The sequence below is a fragment of the Diabrotica virgifera genome, chromosome 3, assembly GCF_917563875.1.
Source record: "Diabrotica virgifera virgifera chromosome 3, PGI_DIABVI_V3a".
Classification (NCBI taxonomy): domain Eukaryota; kingdom Metazoa; phylum Arthropoda; class Insecta; order Coleoptera; family Chrysomelidae; genus Diabrotica; species Diabrotica virgifera.
In genome coordinates, this window is record NC_065445.1 from 27,800,789 (window position 1) to 27,825,010 (window position 24,222).

Below are 24,222 nucleotides of genomic sequence, written 5' to 3' on the forward strand. Positions count from 1 at the left end.
TAACTGTCAACCGATTATTGTCTGTTCGTGCTCGTGGTGCGCTGTTGACAAGCAGTCAACTAGGTGCTGCGAAGAATGAAATTTCCCACCGCTGGGCCAAGTGTTTTCCTTTTTTTTTGTAAAGAAAAAATCCGGACACTTCTCATATCCGGATGCCAATCCGGACATACCTTTCAAATCCGGACTGTCCGGACGAAATCCGGACGTATGGTAACCCTAAGTATAGAGGTTCCAATTTGTTTTAAGGTATAAAATTTCAAGGTTCATTTGGAATTTAGAATGTTTAACAGGGCCGGGTTTCTCTTGAAACATTTGACTCTATATTTTAAGATCAGTAAAAAAGCAAAAAAATAAACAAAATCGATTTTTTTGGACATGTCGGGTTTCTCAAACGACCGATTCAATTATAAAATGGTATTGGTAAAATAAGAACAAAGCTAACAGCAATTAAGATAAATTTTATTTCCAAAATTATAAAAATTTACAAATTCAGCCTGCCTAACGTATGGCATCCAATCAAAGGTATTATGGGTATCACAGCAACTTACAATTTATAGATATGTCATTCGTATAAAAATTTTATCAATAAATGTTTTACGCGAAGTATAAAGTTCTCTCTAACATAAAAAATTAACAATATTTAAAATAACATCTGAAATTTTGTTGATATTTTTTTAAGAATTATACAATATTAACCCTACTGGTGTAAATTAATTAAAGCGGGTTTAGAAAGGGTACCCCCCTTAAGATAGACAAAATACCCTCAGTCTAAGAATTATTTTTTTTCAGTTTTTTACGTTATATGTGATTAAAAAAGAATGTGTGTGTACTTTGTACGCACGTAAGAAGTTATACTTCTATTATATAATTTCAACGAAATAATTATCGTTAACAGTTTATTTGAATTTTATTTAAATATTAAACTAACTTTCTTACCTACCACTTTCAAAAAATTTTTATTAAAAAAATATAAAAAAAAAATATGAATATGAAATCAAGCTATCAAGCCCCGTGTTATATATATACTTATATAATTACACATCACGGTGACAAATAGATCAAGTGAAGTATAAAAATAGATATTTTATTATCTTACGCCCGAGGAAGACAAATCCAAAGACACAAAAATTATAATAAATAATACATTTACTAAAAACACTAATATATTCTTTTAATGACTTATTTGCGCTGATACATACATATTATACTTCGTCTAATTTACTAACCGTTGCACTCATCTGCGTCATAGCCTGTGACGTCGCATGATACCAACACGAAATATTTAGGCGGTAGGTGTGTTCTTTTTTAGAATCAGTTTTGCCGAGTACACTGGAATTACAGCCACTAGACATATTTTATTATATACGCGTAGAAATAATATTTGAATATCTCTATTAATGTTAACCTAAAGAAATACACAATAGTATGTTTCATTTAATTTGTATAAATGGATTATAAAGCGTTTTTATGAAGCACATTTGTTCGGAACACACTGTAACTGTAATCGAACGAAGGTGATATTTTGGCATAAATTGGTAACATTTATTTGACAGTTGCGGTGATGACACTTCATATTTGTTTATATTCTTTACTATAAAAATATAAATTTCACCTAATTTTATCACGACTTGGAATAATCGAGGTATCTGACAACTTTTTTAGTTGTTATTGTAGACATATATAAAGAAACCTACCGGCTTCATGCCAAGAGTTCGGAGCCGTTTTTTAATTATTAACAATGCAGTGCAAAAACACTTTCACTGCAAATCTTAAAAGATTATAACTTAATTCTTGTTCTCTATTTCTTAAGTTTTTACTTATTTACATTGAATATTAATTTGTTTTGTTGTATAATCCACCTTTACAATAATTATGTGATCTATTTGATTTAAAATGGATTCAGGATTTTTTTATACTTTGGCAACTATGTCAACTTAGATCTCTGACGTAGATAATGACGTGCAACGGTAAGTAAATTAGACGGACTGTAATTTGAAAGATTAGCAACAAACTACATGCTGTCTGTCTGCGCATGCGCCAGGGAATTATAAAATTTCACTCTCGATCGTAAAGAAGTATAACTTCAAAAATAAAACTTAGCGCAATTTGAACCATCCCTCCCCCTTTCACTAAAAACGCCATTTCTTCGTTTTTATTTTTTTTTTGGGTAAGATGAAATCAATTTAAAAATTTCAAAAACTGCACACACACAGTTGAGTCTTTTTCAAAACATTCTATTTTTTATAAACCATTAAGGGGTGTACATGACTTAAAAATGCATTTTTTTTGAAAAATGTATATAACCTTTTTTTGAGATGGCGCAGATCTAAGTTTCTTTTATTTTGTATATTTTCTCCAAAGATGGATCTTTTGGGTGGTTTTGAACGTGTTTCGTCAATTTTTGAAGTGTATAAAATGAGAGAAATCCCACAAAACCCCTAACAAATCGTTTTTCTAGTTTTTGGAAGTGGCGCACCTTACTGAAAAATCTGGAAAAAATTAAAAATATAGTTTTTGAAATCCACAAAAGAAAAAAAATAGAACGCAATCATATTTAAACAAAGTTATACACTAAAAAGGGGTAGTTCCCTGGCTTGGCTGTATACCATATAGTTAAACAAACTCTAACATGAAGTAAAACCACTTCTATGTAATAGGTATATTTAATAATATCTTAAAAAATCTCAATGGATTGAATAAAATATGTCCATTCAGAACGTTTTCGGACCTATCAGTCCATCATCAGTGAATTCAAATACTTGCTACATAAGTAAAATTTAATAAAAAATGTTTGTCCGGCTAAAAGGTATATTAGTTTAAAAAGCCCCTATAGGGCTACAAACATAGAAATAAAACGTTTTCGCTCTGTAACAAGAGCATCATCAGTGTTACAAGAACATGGTGAGCCACCCAAAAATACAAAGGTTAAAACCTTTTAAAAACAGACTAAAAGTCTTATATAAATGTAAACATAGTAAAATCCAAAGGATGGATATAATTCCTATGGATGTGGCTTTAGGGCAACATATAACTACCACACGTGGTAAGTGGGTTATTAGGTAATAATTAATTAGGTCACTATTAACTTGTAACATAATTACTTGTAATTAATGGTATACAGCCAGTTACAGGAAATTCTTCCTTGTGGACTTGCTAAATAGCCCCAGAACCAAACAATGGTTGTAATTATAATTCAATCTACATTATGATGTTGTAATATTGAAAAGGTTAAACGCCGATGTTAATAGATATAACCTCTGGGAACATGGTGAAACTCTAAACGAGAGCCTTAACCAACCATCTTGGACCAACGATGTCTACCAAGTGATATGTTTATACCGATGTCTACCAGTTACTTGGTAGACATCGTTGGCCCAAAATGGTTGGTTAAGGTTCTCGTTTAGAGTTGCACCATGTTCCCAGAGGTTATATCTATTAACATCTGCGTTTAGCCTTTTCAATATTACAACATCATAATGTAGATTGAATTATAATTAAAAACCTTGTTTGGTTTTGGGGCTATTTAGCAAATATTTGAATTCACTGATAATGGACTGATAGGTCCGAAAACGTTCTGAATGAACATATTTTATTCAATCCATTGGGATTTTTTAAGATTTTATTAAATATACCTATTACATAGAAGTGGTTTTACTTCATGTTAGAATTTGTTTAAAGTTATACACTTTTTCGAAAAACTAAACAAAATGAATTTTGTGGTTATGTACACTCAACTTACGGGTCTATAAACATAGACCTGTTTTGTAGAAGGCTCAACTATGCGTGTGAATTTTTTTGAATTTTTAAATTGATTACATCCCACTTAAAACATATAAAAACAAAATATTGACGGTTAAGACGGTTTTGGGTAGGAGGCAAGGGAGTGGCGGGTTAAAATTGCGCTGTCTTATATTTTAATCACATAGGCGCAAAAAAATTTAAAAAATTGAATTCTGGGAGTGAGGTCATAATGCATATCTTAACGGTTAGTACTATTTGCTAATAATATTAATAATGCTACGAAAAAATTCAAAAGGCAAAGATTCCCAAAGGAACTGGGTATACTTGAGCAGATCAGCAGAGTTGATTAATAAAAAATAGAAAAAATTTCTAAGCTTGAAACTATAAAAATAGTTTCTACTTTTTAATTCGTAACATACACATGGTTTTAAAATTTATACAATATTTACAATTATAGTTTGTTTTTAAACCAAGAAGAGTGAATCAAATTTGCCGCGCTATAATGCTTGTTTGTAATTGGTCAAACCGCAAGCAAGTTTACTCCAATGTTATAAAATTTTGACACTAATGACAGTTCTCAAGTTTTGACACTTTTGGAATTTCATAGGTTAATTCAGTTATATCGGCGATTTTTTGTGTTTTCTGTGTTATTTCTTTAATTTTTAGATTTTTAGTCTGATTTGATATAAAAAGCAGTTGTTTTTAGAACTCTTCAGCGACGTATTGATATAATATAATATTCAAGAATTACCGTTGAGGGCCGACATGATCAACCAAAAAGAAGATGTATTTGGTTATTTTTCTAGTGACTTTCTTGGATGTGAATCTGTCTTTTTAGTTTACTCCTCCTGGTTAAAAAATAAACCATAGTACATTACCTTTAATAACTATCAAGTGACAATGTTTAATATATGATTTATTTTATGAAAAAAATTCAACCGCTTGTCTTCTAATTTAGCTTTTGTCAATATCTATTAGAGGCTATCTTAGTTTCTGTCTCACAAACAATCGGCAACACTGGATAAGAGCATGGAATTACCTAACCTCATATCAATTTATTGTGGAACGTGTATGGCCGTATGAGTTCTCAAATTATTAAAAACATCTCTTGCAACAAGACAATGCGCCCACTCATCAAATGGGATGGGAATTAATCGATCACCCACCATATTTTCAAGCTTAAAACAATAGCATAGTGGACGCAGCCAAAAATTCACAATATTTTCAGAATCTCGACTCAAAATTACTTGTCGGTAGAGAGGAAACAATTTGAAGAGTATCTTGTATTCAGAAATATAATAAAAATCGTACCTTACTTAGTAAGAAAAGAAAAGGTACAATTTTTATCAATTTTTCTACCCCCTCCGTGGCTCAGTGGTAAGGGCGCCTACCTTTGGATCGAAAAATCCGAAAGGTCGTGAGTTCGAATCACACCAGGGTCAGAAATTTTTCGTTTATTATAAATTAATAAATGAAAATAGTTTCTGTCCTTGTGGGATCGGTACTCACCGGAGGGACCGCAGACGTTCGGATACAATTAGCGTCTCTTTGCAAAGACAATGACGTCGACTTTGCAAAGTAACAAGACACTTACTCAACACACACACTACACATGACACTAGGTACCTAACTGTAAAAATTTACCGTACCTACCATGCCAATGACCATTAGTTGTCGAGGCATTAGCTAAATAAATAAAAATTCTGAATACAAGATACTAACTCTTGATAAGACAAGTCTTGAAAAGACGGAAAACATAATACGTTGTAAAATAAAGAGATGAAACTAGTAGAGGTGGGAAAGTATTAATAGAAACCTATAAATTTACATTATATTGACAGCTTCCCACGTTTAGACGTATCGAAGTCAAACTGCCACGGGAGAATTTTATAAAATTCTCCTGTCACACTGGCAGTTGCCGAGCTCATCCGATTCGTCTAAATGTACATTTATAGGCTTCTATTGATAATTTCCCACCTCTAACAGTTTGCACCACTATATATGGACATTGGTATTTATATTATATGACAAATTTAAATAGCCATTCTATATTTAGCCGACAGCAAAGGTTATCAATTTTCAATATCTAGAAGGTTCGTCTTAATATACTTTTTTTGAACACATATATCTTATTGCATGTGTAATAATATATTGACATTATCACTTGAACAGTTATACACATAGAAAAATAATATACACCAATAATATATCAATTAAAACAATAATAATTAAGTACATTAGCCCAATGTTTAAAATTGACCAAACTGGCAAGAAATAAGGACACAAATTCGTATTTTGGAATGTTTTGTGACATGATTACGAAATATAAAATTATGTAACATTACAGTTACTATTCTTAAATGGAAGTCAAAATATTTATCACCTAAAAAATAGTTAAAGTCAACTCCAGATATGGGTGTCCCCGAAAATAGCGTGTTCCTTAAAGGTATACAGTCGAACCCGCTTATTAGAATCCCTGTTATAGGAATATCCCGGTTTATGGAATATAAATTCAAGTTCCCGAAACATTTCCATTTACTCCTTAATACATTTATCTGTTTATTGGAATAGGATCTAACTAGATAATACCGCTTATTAGCATATTTTGCAGGTCAAAGAATATTTTTTACAATTTACTAAAAATTTAAATTATGTTTGGTATTATGGTTTGTCGTCAACGGCCTGTAGTGCTGGATTAGATATTATTAGGGTAATAAATATTTATTACTTTGTTACGAATACCAATTCGATCTTTAGCATGGCCGACAAATGCATGGGTCATAAAATAATTTTTATTTGTCTACACAAAGGCACTGTTGCCTGGTATAAAATTGTTAGAAGCAGTTTATTTAGAATTCACTCAGAGAGTACCTACTTGTTTGCAAGATGTGAATTATGGCTTTGTTAAAGTCGAAAAGAAGAGAAAAGAACAAGAATGTAACAATCCATTTCTTGACGCCAATAAAACTTCTATTCAACCAATGGATTAAGGATGACCACACGGATTAACAACGAAAAAGCTATAATTACCAATAATTTCTCAAGAAAAAAAAGTAATTTTGTTATATATGCATTTTAATAAGAAAATATTTACATATCTACATATTGCATACATTTCATATTAATTACCTAATGTATTCATTCACATGCATGTAATGTAATTTGGTATTTAACACATACATAGATAAGTACTAGTTACACTACTGTATTATTGACGTAAAAAGACCTAAAACAATTACATACACTGATTATGTAGGTACATATATTATATGATATACATATTGGCATAGTATGTAATAAAACTACATATTGGCATAGTATGTAAAACTACACATTGGCATAGTATGTAAATAATATTATTACGTATATTCGGTAACACTTATTTCGACTAGCCACCAATGATCGGTTATTAGAATATCCCGGTTATAAGAATATTTTTGCCTTGCACAAAGGCTATTCTAATAAGCGGGTTCGACTGTAGTAGAAGGCACAATGTAGAACAAAAAAGTCTTATAACATTTTTTCTAAATTCATCCGTTTGACTAAAAAACGAAAATACATTTTGATATGCAAATTGAAGTCTGGCAATAACGCGCAACTCAAAAATCTAGATTAAAAAAGTAGGTTTGTAGGTCAGTTGCATCTGGTAGGTAAAATAATGTAAATATCAACCAAATCCATATCCATTATTTTGCAGGTAGGTAGGGACCTATGATGTCAACAACCGCTGTGTCTAGGTACACGCTAACGTGTACGCAAATAAAAAAGTTAGGTACACGCGAATTAAACTTCATCAAGCCAATGACGTCATTATTTAGCGTGCACAGTGTCTGTATACTTTGGTACACGCTATTTTGATATGTTTAGTGTTTGATAGAAAAATATTTGTTATTAAGTGAAGGGAAGCAGAACTATTCAGATGTTTCAAACTTAATTGTAATAAATCAATGTATATATAAAAGTATATATTCAGGTTAGCAAAATAAATATGTATTTAGTTGACATCACATTATGTACAAAATATTGTTAATATAATTTTTATACGTAAGTTAATATTCGGAGGTGAAAAGACCGGGCCTAAATGGGAAATAAGCCACAATTTAACTAAAAAAATGATTTTATTAACGTTTCGACGTCCAAATCGGATGTCGTTGTCAAAATACAAAAATTAGTCAGATTAAATAACTTATTAGAAGAAATTTTTTACTAAGCCACAACATTTTTGTTTAATTTATTAATATTTTGTATTTCGAAAACTACATCCGATTTGGCCGTCAAAATGTTAATAAAATCATTTTGTTAGTTAAATTGTGGCTTATTTCCCATGTAGAATGGTTGATTACAAAAATGCCACAAGGAGATAGCTTCAGAACAAGTTTATTATTAATGTGAAAGTTTTAGGTCTTCCTTTTATTTTAATTTTGGACGGTACTACTATTTTACTTACAACTAAAAAAATACCTATATATTAATTTATAGTCTCTTATCTTTTTCATACTGTTTTAAAATGTTGTTAAACTCATTAAAATATCTAAATAATTGTCCACACTCCATAGTTAATTTAAAAACAAACACTAAACAAATAAAAAATAAGAAATCTCTTTACTAATCAATATTAAAGTGTAAACACAATTCAACAAATTCTAACACTCTGACTCTCTGGTACTCGCGGTATCTTACCACATCATACACGCGGTTCAAGTTGGGTGTATGCAAAAAATCAGTAACAGTGCACGCTAAATAGTGACGTCACTGACTTGATGACGTTTCGCGTGTACCTAACTTTTTTATTTGCGTACACGTTAGCGTGTACCTAGACACAGCGGTCAACAACACCAAAAATCACACCTTAACGGCCGGTTTTACAAAGTAAAGTTAAGAGATAACCAGAGGTTACCCCAATATAGTATAATGGGGAACCTCTGGTTATCTCTTAACCATAAGTTAACTTTTCTTTGTGAAACCGGCCGTAATAGTAAATAAACAAGGGGTTATTAGGTTAAATTTCCACAGTCACAGCAAGTTCTTCTAGGCCACGTTGCCATGTCATTCAAATTTATGAAAATAAAAATTCACTTATATGGACAACAATGTAATTTTTTTCTTGAGAACGGTTAACTTAGGAAAAAAATGTTATAGGACTTTTTTGTTCTAAATTGTGTATTATATCCATACCTTAAAGGAACACACTATTTTCGGTATAATTTAGTAAGTGTATTTTGGTTAGTATTTTGGTGAACAATTTTTGGAATTCCGGCATTTGTTTGAAATATTATTTAAAAGATATTTCAATTTATTCTCAAAAACAAAACGATTTCCGAAGTGGAAATCGAAACGTCAAATAAACTTATTTTAAAGTGAAATTGTGGTTTATTCCCAACAAAAATAAATAGTAATTGAATAAAAGTAAATTGAATTTTTCAATTTAAAAATAAACGACGGAAAATAAAAAAGGCTGAATAAAATAAGCAGAAGCGTAGTTCTGAAGCTATTTCCTTGTGGCATTTTTATAATTAAGTATTTTCGATGGGAAATAAGCCACAATTTTACTAAAAAAATGAATTTATTAACGTTTTCGACGCCCAAGTCGGGTGTCGTTGTCAATTATTATTAGTATTATTTTGTATTTTGACAACGACACTCGACTTGGTCGTCGAAAACGTTAATAAATTCATCTTTTTAGTAACATTGTGGCTTATTTCCCATCGAAAATACTTAAGCATAAGCGTAAGTATTCGCTCACTAATACCACACATAAGGTGATATTTGAACTACTTGCTGTAGTAACCTTGGCTCGTAGTTATTTTAGGGTATCCAGTAGAGACTTCACTGTCGCAAAGTCAGATGAGAAACACCAAATTATTGTCTGAATTATAATACTTACATAAATAAATTACTGAGTAATAGGGAACTTGCAGGGAACTTACCCATTATGAACATAAAACTATATTATTATGATTAGTTTATTTTAATTTTATAGTAAAAACAGTAAAGAAAAATATTGTATAGGTAAATATCATTCAATATGTAATGTACATCTACCAAAATATACCAAAAGTTCTATTTTCTTTTTGTTCAAAATGTGAACGGCTGTACTTCAACGGCATGATCACTGGCCTCATACACCAAAGCACGCGAGTTCGAGCCCTGCCAACGACAATCAATTTTTCATTTCTAAAAATGATACGAGCTGTTTCACCGTGCCTCGGAGAGCACGTTAAACCGTCGGTCCCCCTGGGCTAGTGTACATCGACACTAGCTACTTGATACAGGGTTAAAGATGTAAATGACGCCGGAACAATCCGAAAGGATCTTTATTTAATTATTATTATTTGTTCAAAATAAAATTGATTTATTAAAAAAACTGTTAAGCAGACAACACATATTAAATACTTACATTAAAATTAGCTTCATATGCAAGAAGACCTCGAGAATGAACTAAAATGTCTTTAATGTCCTTTCAACATGTATGTAACCACTTTATTAAACGCAGTTTCTTATCAATTGGTAATCTAATAAATATTTTATTGGGAGTTTTAATGGTATTAAACAACACAGCATTTAGTTTTATTTTCCGTAGTAAACACAAACACACAATTCGATACCATCTCTTCAAAATTTAAAAACTGTATCAAACTCCAATTATATGAGACAGGTGAAATGTCATTAATAAAACAAAATTGTGCAAGTTCCTATTGAACTATAACTGAAAAATGTGTGAAATGATAATGTGAAATTCTAATCAATTGAGTAAGTTATAAGAGCAGCTGAAATAATTTACAAAATTTGCAAAATAAAGTATAGAAACATAAAAACATTTAGAAAGAAAAGTTATATTTAGATCGTCGTATTTCGAGTAAGACTTAAGACACAAGTGTAGCATAACGTACGCACTAATAATTTAACTGTGTAATAAGGAACTCTGTTGATTTCCTAGGTGGTTTATTTAATACTTCAGACTCCTACGTTTTCCCAGTTAGCAATAGCTGTTAAATTGACGTTTTCAAATCTCCATTTTTGTGTTTTGGATTCGGGGTCACATTTTGTAACATACAGTCGCTTCCGGCCAGGATCTATATCTAGACATCTTGGATTGCCGCCGTGGACAAACCATTGCTTATCCTAAAAAAATAAAGCACTGAATTATTTAAGGTTCTACTTAAATATTGGAAAACTTTTGTGAAGAAATGTAACAAAACAACTCAATACAACTAGACGTAGAGGCAGCGCTGAAAAATCTCTTTAAATTTACTAAAGCTAGATGTTTCACAGTTGATTACTGTGATTGTGTAGAGAAACATACTGCGGTCGGTCAAGCGGAACATAGAACAGGGGTTACTGAGAGGGTATCAGTTGCTTTCCTACGAAGGTAATTAAATCCATTTACTAAGGCTGAAAATCAGTACACAAATTCTAAATTAAATATAAATAAAAGATATTACAGTCCGTCAGCTGTATGACGGGACAGAGCCGGTCGTTCGGCCCCAATAGTCGATTGAGGAAATGAAGCATTTTGGCTCGCAATTTTTTCGTCCAGCATGAATTTACTTGAAATTTTCACAGAAGGTAGGAAATAGTCCAAGGATCATTTTCTATATCATGCCGCTATCATACGCTAAATCCTTAAGGGTGGTTGCCACCCTATCTCGGGGTGGGAATCTTTTATTACATTTTAACCATGTAATTCGATGGAAAAAGTGATTCTAAGAAAAAAATGTTTTTTACATTTTCTTCGTAAAACTAATATTTTTCGAGTTATTCGCGCTTGAAAATAACAGTTTTTCGACGAAAAAATCGACTTTTGAAGAGGGTTTTTTGAGAATACCTCGAAAAATATTCTATATATTTTTGGCGATAAAATATTTTATTATATTTTAAACATCCTAGCTTAATGTAACATTTTAAACGAATGTTTCCTTGACGGACAACTTTTACTGGGCTTTGACCCACATATTTTTGTTAAACAATATTTTGGTGGTTAGCATGTACATTGCACGTGAGTATAACCTATAATTTTCGTAACCGTTGTCAAAATTTCAATATCTTTGCATTATTTTAACAGGTTATATTCATTTTAGGTAAGCACTGATGATGACTGGTAAACCAGTCGAAAACTAGTTATGTTGTGATTTTGATGTGGCCCTTTTGAGGGATTTTAAATATACCTTTTATACAGGATTTTACTGTTTTTATTTAATTTATTGCCTTTTCTTATGACGTGGCAACGTGGTATTTTTATATTAATATACCCATATGACCTCATACGATAAGGGCAGTCGCCAAGAAGCAATAGCCAAGAAAGGTTCGTAAAGCATACGTGTCGAGTCACCACGACCAAATCATATGGGTGAAACAATTCCTTAGCGTGCATCGTAATCTCTTCAAAGTGGTCGTGTCGTGTTTATTCAACTTTAGACAGTTCAAAGTGTAACGGACTTTTCCTATATTTTACTGTTTAATTTAGTGTTTTAGAGTCAATAAATTCATATCTTTCACACGTTTGTATCATCTGCAACCAGCATCTTATCGAAAGTTTTTATCGCGTCAAATTCACTATCCATTTCGTTTTATACCCTATTTTTCAATGTCATTTCAAACTACATACGCCACTACCAGAGACGTACGACAGGGTATAGTAAATGGTTGACCCTTCCCAAATTCTACGCCACTGGGGGAATTACTATTTTAGCGCAATTTTCGATTCTCTAATACTTTCTATGTAAATAATATACTCTTTATTGGTAACGATAAAGTCATTAGTTTTCGAGATATTTGAAGTTAAAAATGAAACGGAACAGTTATTTTGATTAACAGTTATACTGGTTAAAAATAGTTTATGCATTATCAAATAAAACACCCTGTAACTCAGTAAGGAGCCACATTTTATTTAAGTGATTTTGGTTAAATCTTAATATTTTGAGGTCTAGAATCTACAACTCAAGAGACTGGACAGTAGTGATCACAGTTAGTGATCTTAATGAAACACGCTGTATACGACGGCATTTTTGTATTGCAATTTGCTTTTACTCTTAAGAGGATCGGTACGTTTTTTCAGCTGCAATGCTATTCAAATGGGGATTCATTTTTTTCGAATCCTGAGAAAACTAATAAGTATTTTTGAAAAATTTAAACGCAGAATGAAAGATTACGTTATTAGCGAGTGCCGAAAGTCCCTGAGAACTTCTATATTGTTTATTTTAATAAGTTACAGGGGTGAAAAACTAAGAGAAAATTTAGTGTTATTTTTAATTTCAAATATCTCATTCAAAATAAACTTTTTATTTATTCTAAGGGACTTTCGGCCCTCGGTAGTAATTTAGTCTTTCATTCTGCGTTTAGATTTTTCAAAAATATTTATTGGTTTTTCAGGATTCGAAAAAAATGAGCACAATGTCCGTGGTAATATTTTCCAAATCTATCTTTGTCATACAACGCACTTAATCGAATAGCATATTGTCAGTCAAACACTGACAATCAGTGACAATTTTAAATAATTATTTGACATGAATCGGGAATATTTTTAGTTGTTGATTAAATAATATTGATATATAGTGTATTTGATAAATAATTGATTTAAGAGGTGAACTTTATAAAAAGTTATTTATTGTGTATTATTTATGGAAGATAGAAGCAGAGAATATATTAACATATATTCTGTGATCCAAGTATTTTGTTTTTAAAGATGTTCAAAATTGTAAGCGTTCCATAGTAACAATATATTATTAAAAAATCACTTTAACACTTCTGCTCTTTTCTCGATTGAGTTTAGGGCTTTTCATTCACAGTCATCATTTGTTTCGAGCTTCTGTCATATGTTGTATAATCCGTGTATACTAATATTATACACAGATTATACAACATATGACAGAAGCTCGAAACAAATGACAATCGATGAAAAGCCCTATTAGTTTTTGTTGTAGGTACATATCATTACAATCACTGAATACATAGCTAGTGAAAAAATTATCGCATTTATTAACTAAATTAATAATTTGCAATTATACAAAAAATAACAGTTATCCAAGAACATTCAAAAGCCATCTCTTTAAGCTAGTTATGACATTGTCAAGTAGAATGACATTCTAGTAATATGTACATATCCATACCAGTGTGAATTTACTACACGTAATTTGCCATGTAAAGACAGAAAAGGTAGGGATAGCCGTAAAATATTTGCGAATTATGTACCCATAGCCTTAACAAATTGTGTTTTTCCATAACTATAATCTCTCAAGAAAGAAAAACCGAAACTGTATTTACTATTAAATTCTGTACTTACTGTATCGAACTTCCAATATTGATTACCCTTATACCCATGGCAACCGTACAAAGTAATTTCAGCTTTATCATTGGGATCCGAAACATCCAAACACATAGCCTTTTTGTTTACTCTCAAGTCTTTGTGCCAAGTCAGGGTAAATTGTTGACTTCCATGTTTTCCTGAATCTTTTACACATGTAGCAACTGCCAATACGTCGCCTTGGTTGTTTTTGTTTGTAGCGTCCACGCACAGTTCTGGTACACCAAGATTACGCAACTGTAAAATGAATGCAATTACATTAAAATTATATTATGCAATTACATTAAACATAAACCTACGATGTCCATAAAACGAAACTGTCAGAAATAAAAAAAAGAATGTGTGTGTACTTTGTACGCACGTAAGAAGTTATACTTCTATTATATAATTTTAACGAAGTAATTGTATTCTATTTAAATATTAAACTAACTTTCTTATCTACCACTTTCAAAATTTTTTTATTAAAACAACTAAAAAAAAATGAATCGTAGAGGATTGGAACCCGGGACGTTTCGAACTCTGACCGAACGCTCAACAACTAGACCACCGAGGTCATGTGATTGACACGTACGTTTCGGATATAATTATGAGTGCAGCTGATCTCACTACTACCAATTTTGTTAAATTTCGAAACAGTAATTTCACTTTTATTTAATAATGGTACGGTAAACAATCCTCATTTTTTAATATGTTATTCCTTACAAAAATACCTTTAATTTAAGCACAAATAATTAAAAATCGTAAATTTGGGTCAAAAGTTATTAAGTTTTTAAGAATTCCCATAAGAGCCCATGTTAAAACTTAACTTTGACCCTTAATAGTAATTAAACGGCACGGTAAAACATTTTTTTAAAAATCAAGTCTTAGTTTTTTGAAGTAAACTATAACATACTAAAATTTCATGCAAATCCTTAATTCTTTGCCGAAGGTGTAGAACGTCATTAAACTTGTGATATTTTGAAAATTGATCAAATTATTTTAATTTTGAATTGAAATGATTTAAGTGCACTTTACATCAACAATAAATTGAACAAGAAATTGACAAAGTTATTCAAGGCCAAATTTGACGAGTACAAAATGTATGGTTTGTAAAAGAAAATGAAGGAATTTGATGAAATAGAACAATTGGATATGTTTTATTTTGTCAAATTTCTTTATTTTCTTTTTATTCACGGCAAAATTGGATGTAGAATTGTGTTTTGTATAAGCCAAATTTGACCTTGAATAACTTGTTGTCAATTTCTTATTCAATTATTGTTGATGTAAAGTGGACTTTAGATTTGAAAAAAAATACAACAAAACATATAGTAAGAAAACAATATATTAGGTGAATATTGATGGTAATCAAATTACATAAATAAAAGTATTACATTATTACATACTATGTATTTTGGCAGATCAAACAGGTAGGTTTATACCCATGATACATTAACAATTATTACGTACCTGTTGCTTTTAAAAACTATTTAAAAGTCACTACAATATTATAAACTGTTTTGTTTCTGTCCTCACAACAATAAAACTAATATATTATACATTTGTTTACCTTTACCTTTTCCTCCAAACCACAGCTGTCCTACAGCTGCCATATTGGATAATTTTTGACATGTCATTTGAACATCCAATCAGAACAAAGTTATAATGCGCGTATGCGCCTGGGTGATGCGTATGCGCCTGGTTTTAACATATAAAAATTCACCCTCATCGCGCGTAAAGAAGTATAACTTCAAAAACAAATTCCCTGACAATGATGGAGTAGTGATCGAGGTGATCAAACTAGGTGGAAATAAAATTATCCAGGCCTTGGCCACACTTTTCACCGAATGCATATACCAAAAAAAAACCACTTTTTCGCAAGAATTATCAAAAAAAAAGAACGAAGGCTAAGTTAGGCTTCTATCAGCCCAGACCATTTACTAGTGGTAGGGGAGCCTAAACGGGGATTCTTGCAGTTACTCGAGCGCGTCAGATTATCACATGGGGAGAAACCTTGTACCCTGTAAATGTACCCCTACCATATATTGAATCTTAACACAATGGAGTTCGTTAAGGGGGGCCCGAAAAAAAATCTACCCTTAGAAAAACTCCAAATCGTCAGATTAAGATAAGGTAAGTTAAATACACGCAGACAGTGTATATTTAAAAAATCTGACGGTTTGAGCGGGGCGTAAAGAAAGTGAATTCGGGGCGAAATGAGTGAATCACAAAGTTTCACAAGAAAAAAGCGAATATTTCGAGAAATAATCGTCAGATCGAAATACTAAGAAATACTTGTTCAATGTATTCCAAAAAGCTATGGAATGATGCCATACACGACCCCTCACGGAGTGGGGTGGGGGGTAAATTTAAAATTTTAAATAGGAGCCGCGCGATATTTCGCGAAATAAAATACAAAATACAAGTATTCAATATTTTTGAAAAATCTATCAAATGACACCAAACATGACCCCCCCACGGAGGTGGCATGGAGAGTTACTTTAAAATATTAAATAGGAGCCCCCATTTTTTATTGCAGATTTGGATTCCTTACGTAAAATAAGCAACATTTATTCGAGACATTTTTTCGAATTATGGATAGTTGGCGCTATAATCTGAAAAAACGATTGTTGGAAATGGAAAATTAAATTAAAAAATGGAAAGTCCCCAGTTAAATGGAAAACTTTACTTAACTTTTCTTTTTGTTTTAGGGCCTAATCTTCACAACCCAATAGGTCCCCATAACGCTCGAGTGACTGCAAATTTAGCATGCTTTCCTCCCCTACTATAGTGATAATGAAGCTGATAGAAAAGTCTGCAGATACGCCAGTCAATGGGAGCAAGAATAGGATACTACCTCCGAATTCTATCCTACTGCATGGATTTTAATGAAATTTTGGGATTAGCCTCTACTTATCTCTTTATTCAAAATCTAGCCTATGCCGATGTGTGCTTTTATCTTGGGGGTGGTTCCCACCCCTTCTCTGGGTTGGACAATTTTTTGGTTAAAATAACCACGGAAGTCGCTAGAGAACCTAATTCTAAGCAAAAACTGTTCTATATTTTTTTAACTCAATACTTTTTGAGTTATTCGCAGTTGAAATTGGCCATTTTCGTTGAAAAATGACACCTTTGCGGACGGTTTTTTGCGAATACCCTAAAAACTATGCATCTAACGAAAAAACTATATAAAATATTTTTGTAACTTATAAAAAAGCAAAGAGATTCGTTCCTTCATAAATCTTCTACTTATAATTAAAAAGAGATATGGTAGGTGAGAATAGTTTGTTTTTTTGGTGCATGCTCAAATCGGTGTATTTAAAAAAAATAACTTGAAATAACAGAGAAGCGGTCGATTTTACGTGTATAATGATCCTAATACCTTTTGTAGTGCTTGAAAATACCTTTAAAACGAGCAATATTAAATGTCGCTCACATTCAAACTAAGCGAGATATTCTGCAAAAAAGTTGATATCTAATGTATTTTAAGAAAAAATGAGAAGTATACAGTCCCTGGCCATATTATTATGAGCACCTATGAATTTTTATAAAAATCAACTATTCCACTAGGTAAGTTTTGTTTAAAATATGATTTTTAAATTTAATTTTGTTATGCAATGTTGATTTTATGCAGTAACTAAAATATATTTAATAATAAACAGCAATAAAATATTTGAAAATATGTAATATTTATATTTTTTTAATATTTTGTTGAACTTCTGACCTTAATCAGATGGAAAATATTTGGGAGCTTTTAAAACGAGAAATTTGCGATGAAAAGGTCACTAACGAAATTGTTTTGATTAAACGACTAACATATCATTGAAACCACAATGACAAATTCAAGCAAAAAAAATTTAACTGCATTCAAATTACGCCAATACGGATACAAGCGGTAATGAAAGTTAAAGGTGGCTCAACAAAATATTGAAAAAATAAAAATATGTGATATTTTTAAATGTTTTATTGGTGTTTATTATTAAATATAATACATTTAATAATAAACAGCAATAAACCATTTAAAAATATCACATATTTGTATTTTCTTAATATTTTGTTGAGCTCCCTCTAACTTTGATTACCGCTAGTACCCGTCTTGGCATACTTTGAATTAAGTTAAATTTTTTTTTGCTTAAATTTGTCATTGTGGTTTCAATGATATATTAGTTCTTTAATCAAAACAATTTCGTTAGTGACCTTTTCATCGGAAATTTCTCGTTTTAAAAGCTCCCAAATATTTTCCATCTGATTAAGGTCAGAAGTTCAACAAAATATTAAAAAAATATAAATATGTAATATTTTCAAATATTTTATTGCTGTTTATTATTAAATATATTTTAGTCACTGCATAAAATCAACATTGCATAACAAAATTAAATTTAAAAATCATATTTTAAACAAAACGCACCTAGTGGAATAGTTGATTTTTGTAAAAATTCATAGGTGGTCATAATAATATGGTCAGGGTGTATCTAACCCCTCATCCGTCAGAATTTAAATGCATCGTTTTCCTTCTACAATACTTTTTATTATAGTGTTGTTTCTATGTTCGAAAAGGTGGACGAGTTTAGAATGAATGGTTTTTGAAAAAAAAATAAGATCAAATTATAGAGCGCATTTTTAAATTTTCTTAAAAATCTTCATTTTTCTCCATGTAACTTGAAAATAATAAGCGATACAGTAATGAAAAATAAAAACAAAATTTTTATCTAAAAAGACCCTACGTTTTTGTGCAGTATCTTTTTTTCGTATCTCTTATCATTTTCGAGTTACCTGGAGACAAAGGAAGATTTTTAAGAAAATTTAAAAATGCGCTCTATATTTTGATTTTATTTTTTTTTAACCATTCATTTTAAACCCGTCCAACTTTTAGAACATAGAAACAACACTACAATAAAAAGTATTGTAGAAGGAAAACGATGTATTTAAGTTCTGGCGGATGAGGGAATAAATATACTTCTCATTTTTTCTTAAAATACGTTAGTCATCAATTTTTTGCAGTATATCTCGCTCAGTTTGAATATAATTTACATTTAATGTTGCTCATTTTAAAGGTCTTTTCAAGCACTACAAAAGGTATTAGTACCATTATACACGTAAAATCTACCGTTTCTCTGTTATTTCAGGTTAAATACACCGATTTGAGCATGCATCAAAAAAGAAACAAACCATTCTCACCTACCATAATCTCTTTTTGTATTATAACTAGAAGATTTATGAAGAAACGAATCTCTTTGCTTTTTTATAAGCTACAAAAATATTTTATATGATTTTTTCGTTAGATGCATAGTTTTTAGGGTATTCGCAAAAAACCGTCCACAAAGGTGTCATTTTTCAATGAAAATGGTCAATTTTCAACCACGCATAACTCAAAAATTATTGAGTTTTCAAAAAAAAATTATAGAACAGTTTTTGCTTAGAATTAGGTTATCTAGCCATTTCCGTGGCTATTTTAACAAAAAAAAATTTCCACCCCCGAGAAGGGGTGGGAGCCACCCCCACGATAAAAGCACACATCGGCACAGGGTAGACTTTGTTTCTCGATCTACTGTGAAAATATCAAGTAAATCGATGTAGTAGGATGGAATTCGGAGCCAAATACCCTCATTGACTGCCCTAAGAATACAATAAAAACCATTTAGACTGATATTCGTGGACTACGAGAAAGCATTCGACACTATAAGCCAGAAGCAGATGTTATAAGCAGTGAAGAAATGCCGAATAGACTATCAATACGCTAACATAATCCAATATAACTACCAAAATGCCACGACTAGTGTAGAATAAATTAATAATTCTGTATACAGCGAGAAGTACTTCAAAGGGGACACCACATCTTCAAAACTATTTATGTCACTTTTTTGGAACAACTTTTAAGAAGGCAGATCTGAACGAGTATGGTATCTACATAAATGGAGAGAAGCTCAGTTATTTGAGATTCGTCGATGACACCGTCCTTATAGTCGATCGTATGGATGATGTAATAATAATGCTGGGAGGGAGGGATATTGAGGAGACTGTGTCGTATCACTTAGGACGTGAAATTCGGTTGGGCAGAGATAACCAGACATGTGAGCTCCCACGTCCCATAGGATTAACCTGAACAGCGCACTCCGCGCAAAACATTAGAACCACGTAGAAAGCCTAATCCAAATGAGCAAGAGATAAGAATAATAGTGAATCCTTACTGTGAAGAGTGATCTCGGAAGAGATACTATATTCATGTGTGAAGTCGGACATTATTACATGCTGTCACTTATCTTGTTCAACTACTAAAAATATCTATCAGTAAGCATTTAAGCACAAACACTATAGTACTAAGAACAAAAATCGTCACACCATCAGAACAAAGTACCAAGTGCTTCAACTTAGTCAGAAGGTTAAGATTAGTAACATGGGTCCAGTTCCGTCGCAAAATTTCTTGGCTGAAAAACTTACGGCAGTGGTATAAAACGCAGGCTTGATTGATAAACTCCGCCTTGCTGGACTACCTACTGTCTTCTTAAGAACCATCCTTTCTTATCTCTCCAATCGGACAATCCGTGTCAAAGTTGCTAGCCAATGCTCAGCCCCATTTACTCCACAGACTGGAGTCCCCCAAGGTTCAATGCTACCTCCAATTTTATACATAGTCTACAACAGAGTCCTCCCTCTTAATTAGATCCGAGTTTATTCTGCTATGTACTGACGACACTGTACTGCTATCCAAAGGTACCGCTCATGAAACGCTGAGACACCCATCTGTATTCGATAGAGCCCAAAATCAACTCAACAAAATTGTAATGTGGTGTAATAAATGGAGAAATACACTTAACTCCTCCAAAACTCAGGTTATCTTATTCAGGCATTCTATACATAGTCTACAACAGAGTCCTCCCTCTTAATTAGATCCGAGTTTATTCTGCTATGTACTGACGACACTGTACTGCTATCCAAAGGTACCGCTCATGAAACGCTGAGACACCCATCTGTATTCGATAGAGCCCAAAATCAACTCAACAAAATTGTAATGTGGTGTAATAAATGGAGAAATACACTTAACTCCTCCAAAATTCAGGTTATCTTATTCAGGCATTTTCGCAGTCTTCGATACGAAGACAAGGGAAACCAAATAGTGCTCCTTGGAGAAAGGCTTCAATTCCAAAGTCCTGAAGAAATGCATGAGAAAACCTACAGATTATCCGTCAGAGCAAAAGAGACCTTAAAAACTCCTAGTCATCGCCAAGGACATCCCAAGAAAAATGTTCCACTCCTGCAAGCGCCAAGCTTCTACACTTGGTAGGCAACGAACTTAGTGATCAGTATCACGATGTCCTTGAAGAAACTCGCCTTAGATATCGCAGATAATAATAAGCTGCAATCCAAAAACACTAATCCAAGATTGTTCCAATCGTTCCCAATGTACAGCTGGTAACACTCGGGGTATTTTCCTATCCAGGACGTGTTGGCTTATCCTTCTAGAGTTTTGCCACTCTCCATACTTTCAACTGACATTGCTCATTCCCACTCCAAGCTCCCGCAACAAAAAAGAGAACAGCCCCACCTTGAAGAGGCGAAAACTTAAGCGAGGTTTCATCACGTCCAGATTAGTATGAGACTAGCACAAAATATTCCATGGTCAAAATCGATAGGAAATTGTATGGAAGCACAAAAACTAACGAAAATCCACACGAACAAGACTATATTTCGATATAATGTTCATAAGAAAAAGTTGGAAGATTGGAAGGAATGAAAAAAAAATCATTATTGATTTAAACCTGAAGTAAATATAGAGATAGAAGGAATGGTATATTCGTTAGTTTATTTGAAAAGCTCTTACCTCTCCGAATCCAAAATCTGGTGGTTCAACGGGAGGATACTTCAAAGGAAGGTCAAATGCAATTGTTTCCATGAACCATTTAAACGGCTTACATTGCAGCTTTTCCCTAATGGCTCGCTGAGCTGTAAGGTCACCTTCATCAAGCGTCCTCCAATGGGGCTTCCTGCTGTACAAATATTGGGCATATTCGTCCATCCATACTTCTGCAACTCTCTTGTAGTTCTAAGGAATAGAAAGTTATATTAGATTTTTTTTTTATTTATTTTTTATTTATTTAGTACCCAAATAACAGTACTGGACCAATTACAATCTGGGTTAGTGTATTAAGCGTATTAGTAAATTTACCGTTTACAGATCATAAACATAACAACAAAACAGTATAAAATACATAGACTACATAAACGCCGTTTATATGTAAGTGTGTGAAAAAACTCAAAATGAGAAAAACACACTCACATACGAACAACGACGAACAAAGGATGTTTAGACAGCTACCGATGAACAAGTGTTTTTGGTTATCGAGCTAGTTAAATAGTAATTACTGAAACATATTTAAAAGTAATTAAAATAAAAAGTACTATAATATAAAAGTACTAGTGAAAGTGATTTGTATACGGAATATTTTAATTGTAAGTAGATGAAATTTATTATTTGTGTCTATTTGGATTGAATATTTCAATAAATCACGACAATTATCTCTACATTATCCAATTCCATGAACGGGTGTCACAGCGAAAGCTGTGAGACAGCACCGGAGTTGGATTTTAAATAAATTTAAAAGATGTCATCTTCCAGTCAACCACAACAAATTGCATCATATTCAAAAGCAGTTAGCCAACCACGCAATATATTAACTCCAGACAGAGATCAAGCCATTTTATTTAACACTCTAGAGAATTGTACAATCAATGACTATCTTGAAGGATTGAGTCAGCATATAGAACCAAGAAATATAATTTTCGCATCCCGTATATCAAACGGTAGAATATGCATATATCTATCATCTAAAAACTTAATAGACAAATTCCTAACAGAAACAAAGAAGATAAAAGTAAATGGAAATATACTAGAAGCAAGAAGATTAATAACTCCATCAGTCCGCTTAATTCTGTCCGGTGTATGTCCAAGTATACCTTCGAACTTAATTAAAGACGAATTAATAAAACTAGGTCTAAATCCTCTATCAGATATATCATACCTAAGAATAGGAGCAACCAATCCTGCTTTCAGTCACATTCTAAGCTTCCGACGACAAATTTTCATTTCACCTCTGCCAGACAACTTTGTATTACCTGAATCTTTTTTTGTCGAGTTAGAACAAACATCATACCGCATATTTATAGCCCAAAACGATACATGTTTCAAATGCAAATTAACTGGACACCAGGCAGCTAATTGTCCAAATATTTCATCTCATAGCCATCCTTACAATGATAATGCAGTGCAAACAGAGATGAAACAAACTTTACCAATAAATCATACTCAACAAGATAATCCGCAAAATACTCCCACAATTTCAAATACCATTCCCTCCACACCTACCATGTCTTCTCAAACCACATCGCAAACAGAAGCCATCCCGCATTTATCAATAAACACAACCCAACAACCACCACTACAAAATACATCCATACATTTAACCACGTCTTCAGTCAACACTACAATCGCAACACCTACATCGTCTGAGTCATCCTATAATATCCAAAAACAAAAATCAACCTCACCCGAAGCAAGTCAAAACTTACCTCTAAACAAAAATACACAGATGAATACTCACGAACCCCAGATAACTTCGGATAAAACAACAGGAAAAAGAACCTTAGAAGATGCAACATCGCCACCCGCCGAAGACGAATTCGAAAAACCTAAACTTCAATTAATGAAAAAAACCAAAACTGACGACAAAAACTTAACAGATGAGATAACAAATCTTAAAACGTTTTTAGAACCAGTTCGAGAATATCTAGAAAAAAGCGAAACACAATTGTTAAACTTTGATCAAGTAGTGGATTTATTCGAAAATATACAAGGAGCAAAAGACATAATCAGCATAACAAAATTATACTCAGATGACTCTCAGGCACTTATAAAGTTTCTAACAGAATTACATCCATATTATACCGACAAAAGAATGAAAAACAAAAGCACCAGATTAAGGAAAAAACTTGGCAAATACATTGGTTTAAAAACTTCATTCTCGGGAGAAGACTCCGACTCGTCTATAAGCTCTTCTAAAGAATAATTAAATTCACTTCTCTACTTCAATGGAACTTAAATGGGTTCTATACCCATTTCGAAAAACTTAAACATATTATCTCTGAAACCCACCCATCTATTATCTGCCTACAGGAAACAAATTTCAAAAATTCAAGCCACGTATATAACT

At 32.2% G+C, this 24,222-nt stretch overlaps 1 protein-coding gene across 1 annotated transcript in view; it reads right to left on the reverse strand.

Moving 5' to 3' along the window:
* Nucleotides 1-442: 442 nt before the first annotated feature.
* The window catches only part of LOC114340315 (N-acetylgalactosaminyltransferase 6), a 119,956-nt gene continuing 96,176 nt past the window's right edge, over nucleotides 443-24,222 (reverse strand). The window contains exons 8-11 of the mRNA XM_050647833.1: nucleotides 21,837-22,058; nucleotides 14,021-14,278; nucleotides 8,578-10,863; nucleotides 443-7,468 (exon numbers count right to left, since the gene is read on the reverse strand). Coding sequence (XP_050503790.1) covers nucleotides 10,696-10,863; nucleotides 14,021-14,278; nucleotides 21,837-22,058 — 648 coding nt within the window. The 3' untranslated portion in view covers nucleotides 443-7,468; nucleotides 8,578-10,695. The remainder of the gene's footprint in view (nucleotides 7,469-8,577; nucleotides 10,864-14,020; nucleotides 14,279-21,836; nucleotides 22,059-24,222) is intronic.